At 62.7% G+C, this 11,840-nt stretch overlaps 1 protein-coding gene across 1 annotated transcript; it reads left to right on the top strand.

The window, feature by feature from the left end:
* The first annotated feature begins 676 nt into the window (after positions 1-676).
* LOC137445088 (FAD-linked sulfhydryl oxidase ALR-like) lies at positions 677-6,723 on the top strand. The gene is made up of 3 exons (XM_068146512.1): positions 677-880; positions 1,494-1,705; positions 4,386-6,723. The coding sequence occupies exons 1-3, from the start codon at positions 677-679 to the stop codon at positions 4,546-4,548; spliced, it is 579 nt and encodes a 192-aa protein (XP_068002613.1). The 3' UTR covers positions 4,549-6,723.
* Positions 6,724-11,840: the final 5,117 nt, after the last annotated feature.

Below are 11,840 nucleotides of genomic sequence, written 5' to 3'. Positions count from 1 at the left end.
GGGTCCCCAGCATCTGGGGCCAGCTCTCTTTACTATCTGCATCAGGGGATCCAGGCTGCCCAGGGCAGTGGTGGAGCCCCCACGCCTGGAGGGGTTTCCAAGCCCTGCTGCTGCGCTGCGCAGAGCCCTGGCACGGCGCTGTCCTGTCAGTGCCAGGGCACCTGGCCCCGCGCCCTGGTCCTCCCCGTCGCTGGCTGCGCCCCTGGCCCCGCGCCCTGGTCCTCCCCGTCGCTGGCTGCGCCCCTGGCCCCGCGCCCTGGTCCTCCCCGTCGCTGGCTGCGCCCCGGCCCCGCGCCCTGGTCCTCCCCGTCGCTGGCTGCGCCCCGGCCCCGCGCCCTGGTCCTCCCCGTCGCTGGCTGCGCCCCGGCCCCGCGCCCTGGTCCTCCCCGTCGCTGGCTGCGCCCCGGCCCCGCGCCCTGGTCCTCCCCGTCGCTGGCTGCGCCCCGGCCCCGCGCCCTGGTCCTCCCCGTCGCTGGCTCCGCCCCCGGCCCCGCGCCCTGGTCCTCCCCGTCGCTGGCTCCGCCCCCGGCCCCGCGCCCTGGTCCTCCCCGTCGCTGGCTCCGCCCCCGGCCCCGCGCCCTGGTCCTCCCCGTCGCTGGCTCCGCCCCCGGCCCCGCGCCCTGGTCCTCCCCGTCGCTGGCTCCGCCCCCGGGCCGTGGCGCTCCGCCCCCGCAAGATGGCGGCGCCCAGCGGCCGGGCGGGCAGCGGCTCCTCGCCGTTCCTGAGCACCGAGAGTGCTCCTTTCGCCTTTCCCTCCGCCGCCCCGCACGGCGCCGCGGGCTCTGCGGCGGGGGAGGCGTCCAAGAGGCCGTGCCGAGCCTGCACGGACTTCAAGAGCTGGCTCCGCGAGCAGCGGCAGCGGGCGGCCCCCGGGGCCGGGGTAGGCACCGAGCGAGGGCCGGGGGTGGGGGGGAGCTGTCCTCGTCCCGCGGCTGCGGAGCGGTGCTCCAGCTTGCCCCAGCAGTGTGCCGCAGCCTGCGCCCCCCGGTGCAGCGTTCCCCCTCGCTCCGTCCCCCCCGTTACGGAGCAGCCTCTCCCCGCCGGGCCGCAGAGCAGCTCCGGCCTCGTCCCTGCCGAGCGTGGGGGTCTGTGCCCCTCTCGCAGCGAGGTGGGGGCCAGCTCCCGGCCCGGGTAGCAAGTGACGGGAGGAGAACAGCCTCAGGTTGCCCCGGGGGAGGTTCCGGTTGGATTTCATGGTCAATCTCCTCACCGGAGGCACGGGATCAGGCTGCCCGGGGAGGTGGAGTCGCCCTCCCTGGAGGGGTTTGTGAGACCCTGGCTGTGCACAGGGAGATGTTGGGGTCTGGTCGGACTCGATGACCTTGAGCTGCTTTCCCAAACAAGCACTCCTGTGCTTCCCTCCCAGCCGGGTGCAGAGGCTGTTCCCCCCAGGGGCACAGCACATACCCAGCTGGAAGAGCCCTCCAAGCCCTTCCAGCCCAGCCTTAGCCCAGCGCTGAGGGGCAGCTGACAAAGCCTCTGTCCCGCTGCAGGAGCTGGCGGTGAGGGAGGACAAGGAGCCCCCCCCCAACTGTCCCCTGGACAGCGAGCAGCTGGGGCGCAGCGCCTGGGCGCTCCTGCACACCATGGCAGCCTACTACCCTGACCGCCCCTCCGGGGCCCAGCAGCAGGAGATGAGAGACTTCATCAACCTCTTCTCCAAGTTCTACCCCTGTGAGCACTGCGCTGAGGACCTGAGGGACAGGTGAGCTGCTGGGGGGGCTGCAGCCTGGGGGCGGCAGGAGGCAGGGGGGGCTGCAGCCTGGGGGCGGCAGGAGGCAGGGGGGCTGCAGCCTGGGGGCGGCAGGAGGCAGGGGGGGCTGCAGCCTGGGGGCGGCAGGGGCAGGGGGGCTGCAGGGGCAGCTGCTGGGGTCTGTGGGCTCCAGAGGTGCTGGCTTTTAGTCTTGCATAAGTCTGAGATGCTCAGAAAACCTCTTCCTTCTGCTGGTACCTTGTGTGCTGCCTCCAGAGGCACTCTGGGGGCTTTCTGCTTCAACCTGGGCTGCGTGGCAGTGGTGCAGTTAGATTGGGACTTGCAGCAGGTTGGCTCTCCCCTGGAAATGCCCTTTGTGAGCAGGCAGGAAGGCCAAGGTGGCCTGGGCTCTGCTGCTGCAGACACTCCTGCTCCCTCAGCTTTGCTCTTGGAAGTTTCAGCTGCTCTGTTCTGGACCATGACCCCCCACAGGAAAGAGTCAAAGTGAGTTACTGACCCAGCAGGCCTCACATGGCTGAGGGGCTGCTCAGGCTTTCATTGATAGTTCTGCTTTGAGTTTTCCATTGGACTTCTGTGTGATGAGCTCATGGTGGTTGTTCTGAGCAGAGATAAGACTCCTGTGCCTTCCTCAGGTGATAAGAGCAGACAAGGAATGGAACAGAGGCAGCTGCAGCCATCAGCATTGTGGAGTGTCCCCTCTTCTGGGCTCTCTGTGGGATTCATTCTGCAGCAGTAGAAAGGATGACTCTGGGTCCCTCAGGTCAAGAAGGACCTCAAGGAACTGCTTGAAAGAGTATCCCAGAGCCACAGAGCTGCTGCAGGCAGTGTGAGGCCAGGCTGAGGCAGCTGGGAGCAGAGCAGCCTGAGGGCTGCCCTCAGTGCTGGGGATAAAGATGAGCAGGGCTGGAGCCAGGCTCTGCTCAGGGATGGCCAAGGGCAGCACTGGGGGCCAGCTGGGACAGAGGAGCTGCCAGGGGAACAGGAGGGAAACCTTTGTCCTGTGAGGGTGGCAGAGCCTGGAGCAGGCTGCCCAGAGAGGTTGTGGAGTCTCCTCTGGAGCCTTTCCAGCCCCCCTGGATGTGTTCTGTGTGCCCTGCCCTGGCAGGGGCTGGACTGGGTGATCCCCAGGGGTCCCTCCCAGCCCCTGTGACTGTCTGTCTGTGGTGCTGTCTGTCTGTCTGTCTGTGCTGCTGCCTGCTGCAGGGGTCCCTCCCAGCCCCTGTGACTGTCTGTCTGTGGTGCTGTCTGTCTGTCTGTGCTGCTGCCCGCTGCAGGGGTCCCTCCCAGCCCCTGTGTCTGTCTGTCTGTGGTGCTGTCTGTCTGTCTGTGGTGCTGTCTGTCTGTCTGTGGTGCTGTCTGTCTGTCTGTGGTGCTGTCTGTCTGTCTGTGGTGCTGTCTGTCTGTCTGTGGTGCTGTCTGTCTGTCTGTGGTGCTGTCTGTCTGTCTGTGGTGCTGTCTGTCTGTCTGTGGTGCTGTCTGTCTGTCTGTGGTGCTGTCTGTCTGTCTGTGGTGCTGTCTGTCTGTCTGTGGTGCTGTCTGTCTGTCTGTGGTGCTGTCTGTCTGTCTGTGGTGCTGTCTGTCTGTCTGTGGTGCTGTCTGTCTGTCTGTGGTGCTGTCTGTCTGTCTGTGGTGCTGTCTGTCTGTCTGTGGTGCTGTCTGTCTGTCTGTGGTGCTGTCTGTCTGTCTGTGGTGCTGTCTGTCTGTCTGTGGTGCTGTCTGTCTGTCTGTGGTGCTGTCTGTCTGTCTGTGGTGCTGTCTGTCTGTCTGTGGTGCTGTCTGTCTGTCTGTGGTGCTGTCTGTCTGTCTGTGGTGCTGTCTGTCTGTCTGTGGTGCTGTCTGTCTGTCTGTGGTGCTGTCTGTCTGTCTGTGGTGCTGTCTGTCTGTCTGTGGTGCTGTCTGTCTGTCTGTGGTGCTGTCTGTCTGTCTGTGGTGCTGTCTGTCTGTCTGTGGTGCTGTCTGTCTGTCTGTGGTGCTGTCTGTCTGTCTGTGGTGCTGTCTGTCTGTCTGTGGTGCTGTCTGTCTGTCTGTGGTGCTGTCTGTCTGTCTGTGGTGCTGTCTGTCTGTCTGTGGTGCTGTCTGTCTGTCTGTGGTGCTGTCTGTCTGTCTGTGGTGCTGTCTGTCTGTCTGTGGTGCTGTCTGTCTGTCTGTGGTGCTGTCTGTCTGTCTGTGGTGCTGTCTGTCTGTCTGTGGTGCTGTCTGTCTGTCTGTGGTGCTGTCTGTCTGTCTGTGGTGCTGTCTGTCTGTCTGTGGTGCTGTCTGTCTGTCTGTGGTGCTGTCTGTCTGTCTGTGGTGCTGTCTGTCTGTCTGTGGTGCTGTCTGTCTGTCTGTGGTGCTGTCTGTCTGTCTGTGGTGCTGTCTGTCTGTCTGTGGTGCTGTCTGTCTGTCTGTGGTGCTGTCTGTCTGTCTGTGGTGCTGTCTGTCTGTCTGTGGTGCTGTCTGTCTGTCTGTGGTGCTGTCTGTCTGTCTGTGGTGCTGCCCGCTGCAGGGGTCCCTCCCAGCCCCTGTGTCTGTCTGTCTGTGGTGCTGTCTGTCTGTCTGTGGTGCTGTCTGTCTGTCTGTGCTGCTGCCTGCTGCAGGGGTCCCTCCCAGCCCCTGTGTCTGTCTGTCTGTGGTGCTGTCTGTCTGTCTGTGGTGCCCGCCCCGGGGCCTCACGCCGCTCTCCCGCCCGCAGGCTGCGCCGGAGCCAGCCGGACACCAGCAGCCGCAGCAGCTTCTCGCGGTGGCTGTGCCTGCTGCACAATGAGGTGAACAGGAAGCTGGGCAAGGCAGAGTTCGACTGCTCCCGCGTGGACGAGCGCTGGAGGGACGGCTGGAAGGATGGCAGCTGCGGGTAGCCCGGGCAGGCTGCCCTGGGAGCTGGCAGAGCCTGGCAGGGCCTGGCAGAGCCTGGCGGAGCAGCCCGGCCCTGCAGGCAGCTCTGAGTCAGCAGCTGGCTCTGTGCCTGCTCTGTGCCCCTGCTCTGGCTGTGCCAATAAAGGCAAAGCAAACTCTAACAGACACTTGGCAGTCTCCTCCCAGCAGGACTGTGCTCAGTGATGTCAGCAGTGCATGGCCTGAGTGGCTGAAGCCTTCCTCGCTCCTCCCTGGGGGTGTGCAGGGCCGGGCTGGATGAGGCCTGGAGCAGCAGAGTCTTGCTGGGAGGTGTCCCTGCCCCTGGGGGGGAGGTTGGAGCAGCTGAGCTCTAAGGTCCCTTCCAGCCTGAAGCATCCTGTGCAGGGAGGTCACTGCCAGGCTCCTGCAGGCTCGTTCATGAGGACCCTTCCTTATTTCAGGGGCATCTGCTCACTCCTGAGCGTGGAGTGGGGGCTGCCCTGCCCCATTTGACACTGCCCTGCAGGCCTTGGCCTTGCTTAGAAGCTGCAGCCAAGGGAAGTCTTCATTCCAGAGCAGCCTGCAGCTGCTGCTTGTGCCAGGCCTGCCCTCCTTCAGCAAGGCAGGGTCAGACTGGCTACGGGAAAGACACTTTTGGGGAGACCCTGGCACAGGCTGCCCAGGGAGGCTGTGGATGCCTCCTCCCCAGAGGTGCTCAGGGCTGGGCTGGATGAGGCCTTGAGCAGCTTGGTCTAGAGGAAGGTGTCTCTGCCTGTGGCAGGGGCTTGGAACTGGATGATCCTGGAGGTCCCTTCCAGCCCAACCCAATCTGTGAATCTCTTCTGAGACTCCAATTGTTGTGGAACTTGGATCCAGTTCAAGGCACTGAGTCTTGGAGCCATCAAAGTCTTGAGCCCAGGTTCCTCTCAGTCTTTCTGTTCCAGGTCAGAGAAGAAGACACTGCAGGAAGGGAAACTAAAGAGATGGAGGCCAGCCCCTGGTCTGCTGAGGGAAGCAGCAGCTGGGGCAGATTCCAAGGGTTTAACTTGCTTTGGAGCCAGAAGTGGCAGGATGGAAAGTTCTGCTTGGAGCAGAAATCCTCTGCTGTGAGCTTGAGGTGCAGCAGGAGGAGGCACAGGCAGCTTGCTTTGGCACTTGTCTCAAAGCCTTGCTTTGGTGTTTGCTGACCTGGTTAGCCTCAGCTAAGACTCTCTAGAACCAAAGGACTCCACAGTGTCAGCTTCATGGAGGAGTTACAGCACAGGGGACTCAAGGGGGTCCCTGGAGTGAATTCCCTCTGACACTGCTCCAAACCCATGCTCTCTGTACTGCTAGGCCAGCTTTACTCCACCACTGTATTGATACCCAAGGGTGGATTTCAGATCCAAGAGTCCCTCAAGGGTCTGTGCTGGGCCCAGTGCTGTGCAGTGTCAGTGATGCAGTGAGGCTGCTGCTGTCTCCAAGCTGAGTGGTGTGGTTGGTAGGTCTGAAGGGTGAGCTGGGACCTGGGCAGGGGACCTGGGCAGGCTGCAGAGCTGGGCTGAGGAGATTCTCATCAGGGTCAGTAGGGCAAGGGGCAAGGTCCTGCAGCTGGGTCAGGGCAGCACAGAAGTGCTCAGGGCTGGAGCTCCTCTGCCAGGACAGGACAGCTTGCCAGCACTGAGGCCACCAGCTGTGGCTGCTGGGGAGGCACTCCATGAAGTGGCCACTTCCTAGGATCCTACAAGGGGTTGGGCTGGGAGGGACCTCAAAGCTCATCCAGCTCCAACCCCCCTGCCATGGGCAGGGACACCTCCACCAGCCCAGGCTGCTCCAGGCCTCATCCAGCCTGGCTCTGAGCACCTCCAGGCTTGGAGCCTCCATACCTTTTCTGGACAACCTGTTCCAGTGCCAGGCTGGATGGGGATTTGGTGCAGCACTGCTCCCTCATCTCCCTGGCTGTGCAGGGAGCTGCACTTGGCTGCCTCAGGCATCTGATGACCTCTGTGGGCTTGAGGGGGTGGGGAGGGGAGGATTTTGGAGTTGTACCAGATGTCAAGTTGCAGTCTCCCAGAATGAATTGTTCTGGAAGAGACTTTGTGTGCAGAGCATGGGGAGCTCTGGCTGCACCTGGATAAACTGAGCTTGAAAATGTCTGTGTGCAAATGGAATTGTGGAGGTGAAAACAATAAAGGAACCAAGCACAAAGCTGCAGCTGACAGCAAGCTGAGTGGTGTGGTTTGTAAGCCTGAAGGGGGGGATGGGAGCCATGCAGAGGGAGCTGGGCTGAGGGGGATCTCATCAGGGACAGTGAGGCAAAGGGCAAGGTCCTGCACCTGGGTCAGAGCAGAGATTGGAGGTGAGGAACAAGTTGTGCCCCAGGAGGCTGCTGGAGCACTGCAGCAGGCTGCCCAGGGAGGTGGTTGAGGCTCCCTGCCTGGAGCTGTTCAGGGTGAGGCTGGAGAGGGCTCTGAGCAACCTGCTCCAGGGGAGGATGTCCCTGCTGCCTGCAGGGCTTGGCCTGGGTGAGCTCTGGAGCTCCCTCCCAGCCCAAGCCTCTCCATGATCCCATGGCTGGGCATCCCTGCTGTGGGAGCAAAGGGATCACCTTGTGCTGCTGTCTGCAAGCTCCTGAGCTGCTGTGCTTGTGTGCCCTGCTCAGCCAGGGTGGGCTGCAGCTGCTGTGCTGAACTGACACCACTGACCCAAGGACTGCTGGGGAATGAGAAGACCCTCTCTGGCCTACTCCCCACAGCCCTTCTAATCCACCCCAGGAGGCCTTTGGCCTTCTCAGCCACAAGGGCACATTGCTGGCTCCTGGGCATCCTGCTGTCCACCAGGACCCCCAGGTCCTTTTCCCCTCCACTGCTCTCCAACAGATCAGGCCCCAGCCTATCCTGCTCCATGGGGGTGTTCTCTCTCAGATGCAAGACTCTACCCTTGGCTGTGTTGGGTTTCAGTCAGTTTCTCCCTGCCCAGCTCTGCAGCCTGCCCAGCTCTGCCTAAGGGCAGCACAGCCCTCCTGTGCCAGCCACTCCTCCCAGTCTGTGCCATGCTGAGGTGCTGCTGGAGGCACTGGGGTCACCTTCCTCAGGAGCCTTGCAGCCTTCCCAAGGCCTCACTGCTTGCACCCAGAGCTGCAGTTCTGTTGCTCTTTTCCCCTCTCCCACAGCAGAGGGCAGGGAGGCTCCAGGGCTCTGTCCTCACCAACGGGAGCAGTTGCCTCAGCGGGAGCCAGGGGCAGGTGCTGGTGGAAGCACTGCTGTGCCTTAGCATTTTCCCAGGGATTAGCTGTTCCTTTGCAGTGTGCTGGGGCTGGCAGTCTCCTGCTTACAGGAGGGCTCCCGGGAGGCTCTTCCCCTCCAGCACGGCGCAGGCAGTGGCTGATGCTCCTTCCTGCAGGGGCTTCAGAGGCTTGGAGAGGGTAGGGCTCAGATTTCCCTTTGGGCTTTTTTGCCCTTTCCTATCAGCACTGATTTGTTTCTGTTGTTCTCTGCCATTCCTGGGGTGGTTGCTCAGGAGTTTGAGGGGAGCAGAGCAGCCCTGCAGTGCTTGCTGTGGGCAGGAGCAAGCACTGGAGGAGAAGCTGCCAACAAGGTGGTGTGAAGCCAGCTCTTGGGCTTGTAGGCTGATAGGAATAGACCAGACCAGGTTGGAAGAGACCTTCAAGATCATTGCATCCAACCTATCATCCAACACCACCTAATCAACTCAACCATGGCACCAAGCAGCCTATCAAGCCTCCTCCTGAACACCTCCAGGGATGGGGACTCCACCACCTCCCTGGGCAGCACATCCCAAGGGCCAATCTCTCTTTCTATAAAGAACTTCTTCCTAACCCCCACCCTAAACCTCCCCTGGCACAGCTTGAGACTGTGTCCTCTTGTTCTGGTGCTGGTTGCCTGGCAGAAGAGACCAACCCCCACCTGGCTACAACCTCCCTTCAGGGAGTTGGAGAGAGCAAGAAGGTCTCCCCTGAGCCTCCTCTTCTCCAGGCTAAGCAACCTCAGCCTCTCCTCCCAGGGCTGTGCTCCAGACCCCTCCCCAGCTTTCTAAATCCCATCCCTGGAAACATACTGAGGGGCCTGGAGCAGCTCTGTGAGGAGCAGGGGCTGAGAGCCCTGGGGCTGAGAGCCTGCAGCAGAGCAGCCCCAGAGGGGAGCTGAGCAATGCTCAGCAAGAGCTAAAGGCTGGGGGGCAAGAGGCTGGGGCCAGGCTCTGCTCAGTGGTGCCCAGGGACAGCACAAGGGGCAGGGGGCACAAAGTGGAGCCCAGGAGGTTCCATCTGAGCAGGAGGAGAAAGTTGTTTGCTGTGAGGCTGCTGGAGGCTTGGAGCAGGCTGCCCAGAGAGGCTGTGGAGTCTCCTCTGGAGAGCTTCCAACCCCCCCTGGGCACTGTGCTGGAGCAGGGGTTGGTCTGGGTGATCCCCTGAGGTCCCTTCCAACCCCCCCAGCTGGCATTCTGGGATGCATCCCCTGGCATCCTGCTTAGTGGCTTCTGTGCTCTGTTACTGCTGTGTGCTTCCGAGGGATGAGCCTGGGAGAGTTTGCTTCGCACCGGGTCCAGGCCAGCAGCAGAGGGCAACAGAGCAGCTCCCTCCCTGCCTCAGCCGCTGAGAGCCAAGAGCTCCAGGCTGGCCAAGGGCTCCCTCCTGCTGGTCCTGCCCTGTGCCTCGGGCAGGAGCTGTCGGTGACCCCAGTTGCCCGCAGAGTGTGCAGTGCCTCTCGTCCAGGTGTCTGAGTGAGCGATGGGCAGCTGCAATCTGCCTTCCAGCTGTGGTGAGCCACTGGCTGGCTGCTTTCTCCAGCATGTTGCCTACCTGAGCTTCAGCTCAGGACTGCTCCTCCATGGGGAAGTGCAGGATGCTGCACAGCTGAGGAGGGGATGGGGAAGGATGAGTGGATTGTGGCTGCTGTACAGTCCCTTGCTCGACTGCAATCCAGGGCACTGCTTGCAGGAAGGCAGCCACAGCTGTGGGCAGCCCTCAGGAATCCCTTGGGTCAGAGCCTTTGCCTTGCACAGAAACAGAAACAGTTTGGTTGGAAGAGACCTTTGAGATTGTGGAGTCCAAACCCTACCCAGCACTGCCAGGGCACCACCAGCCCTTGGCCCTCAGCACCACAGCTCCAGGGCTTTGAAACCCCTCCAGGGGACTCCACCACTGCCCTGGGCAGCCTGGGCCAGGTGCAGATGTGAGGCAGATGTCTGCCTTGCTTAAAGGTGAGCTGCTGCCTGCTGGCACCACCCAGCTGTGCCACACATGAGCTCTGTAGGGGCTGCACAGACTCCTGAGGGCTGATGCACAGCCAGACACAGGCCAGGGGCTGATGCACAGCCAGACACAGGCCAGGATGGTGCACAGCCAGACACAGGCCAGGGGATGGTGCACAGCCAGAAACAGGCCAGGATGGTGCACAGCCAGACACAGGCCAGGGGATGGTGCACAGCCCAGACACAGGCCAGGGGGTGGTGCACAGCCAGACACAGGCCAGGGGATGGTGCACAGCCCAGACACAGGCCAGGGGATGGTGCACAGCCAGACACAGGCCAGGATGGTGCACAGCCAGACACAGGCCAGGGGATGGTGCACAGCCAGACACAGGCCAGGATGGTGCACAGCCAGACACAGGCCAGGGGGTGATGCACAGCCCAGACACAGGCCAGGGGGTGGTGCACAGCCCAGACACAGGCCAGGGGCTGATGCACAGCCAGACACAGGCCAGGATGGTGCACAGCCAGACACAGGCCAGGGGATGGTGCACAGCCAGACACAGGCCAGGGGATGGTGCACAGCCAGACACAGGCCAGGGGGTGGTGCACAGCCAGACACAGGCCAGGGGGTGATGCACAGCCCAGACACAGGCCAGGGGGTGATGCACAGCCCAGACACAGGCCAGGGGATGGTGCACAGCCAGACACAGGCCAGGGGATGGTGCACAGCCAGACACAGGCCAGGGGGTGATGCACAGCCCAGACACAGGCCAGGGGATGGTGCACAGCCCAGACACAGGCCAGGGGATGGTGCACAGCCAGACACAGGCCAGGGGCTGATGCACAGCCAGACACAGGCCAGGATGGTGCACAGCCAGACACAGGCCAGGGGATGGTGCACAGCCAGACACAGGCCAGGGGATGGTGCACAGCCAGACACAGGCCAGGATGGTGCACAGCCAGACACAGGCCAGGATGGTGCACAGCCAGACACAGGCCAGGGGATGGTGCACAGCCCAGACACAGGCCAGGATGGTGCACAGCCAGACACAGGCCAGGGGATGGTGCACAGCCAGACACAGGCCAGGGGATGGTGCACAGCCAGACACAGGCCAGGATGGTGCACAGCCCAGACACAGGCCAGGGGATGGTGCACAGCCCAGACACAGGCCAGGATGGTGCACAGCCCAGACACAGGCCAGGGGATGGTGCACAGCCAGACACAGGCCAGGGGATGGTGCACAGCCAGACACAGGCCAGGGGGTGATGCACAGCCAGACACAGGCCAGGATGGTGCACAGCCAGACACAGGCCAGGGGATGGTGCACAGCCAGACACAGGCCAGGGGATGGTGCACAGCCCAGACACAGGCCAGGGACTGATGCACAGCCAGACACAGGCCAGGGGGTGGTGCACAGCCCAGACACAGGCCAGGGGATGGTGCACAGCCAGACACAGGCCAGGGACTGATGCACAGCCAGACACAGGCCAGGGGATGGTGCACAGCCCAGACACAGGCCAGGGGATGGTGCACAGCCCAGACACAGGCCAGGGACTGATGCACAGCCAGACACAGGCCAGGGGGTGGTGCACAGCCAGACACAGGCCAGGGGGTGATGCACAGCCCAGACACAGGCCAGGGGATGGTGCACAGCCAGACACAGGCCAGGATGGTGCACAGCCAGACACAGGCCAGGGGATGGTGCACAGCCCAGACACAGGCCAGGGGATGGTGCACAGCCAGACACAGGCCAGGGGATGGTGCACAGCCAGACACAGGCCAGGGGGTGATGCACAGCCCAGACACAGGCCAGGGGGTGATGCACAGCCCAGACACAGGCCAGGGGATGGTGCACAGCCAGACACAGGCCAGGATGGTGCACAGCCCAGACACAGGCCAGGGGATGGTGCACAGCCCAGACACAGGCCAGGGACTGATGCACAGCCAGACACAGGCCAGGATGGTGCACAGCCAGACACAGGCCAGGGGGTGGTGCACAGCCAGACACAGGCCAGGGGGTGGTGCACAGCCAGACACAGGCCAGGGGATGGTGCACAGCCAGACACAGGCCAGGGGGTGATGCACAGCCCAGACACAGGCCAGGGGATGGTGCACAGCCAGACA

This window comes from Melanerpes formicivorus, unplaced genomic scaffold (assembly GCF_026170545.1).
Source record: "Melanerpes formicivorus ecotype bairdi unplaced genomic scaffold, bMelFor1.0.p_v2 SCAF_14, whole genome shotgun sequence".
Taxonomy (NCBI): Eukaryota; Metazoa; Chordata; class Aves; order Piciformes; family Picidae; genus Melanerpes; species Melanerpes formicivorus.
The sequence above is the reverse complement of the archived record's forward strand: the minus strand, read 5'-3'. Positions and strand labels throughout refer to the sequence as shown.

What these genes read in the sequence shown, in the direction of transcription:
- LOC137445088 (XM_068146512.1), top strand. Translation starts at nt 677, where the DNA reads ATGGCGGCGCCCAGCGGCCGGGCGGGCAGCGGCTCCTCGCCGTTCCTG. An exon ending in GGGCGGCCCCCGGGGCCGGG is followed by an intron (nt 881 to 1,493) that starts GTAGGCACCGAG and finishes GTCCCGCTGCAG; the next exon opens with GAGCTGGCGGTGAGGGAGGA. An exon ending in GCTGAGGACCTGAGGGACAG is followed by an intron (nt 1,706 to 4,385) that starts GTGAGCTGCTGG and finishes TCCCGCCCGCAG; the next exon opens with GCTGCGCCGGAGCCAGCCGG.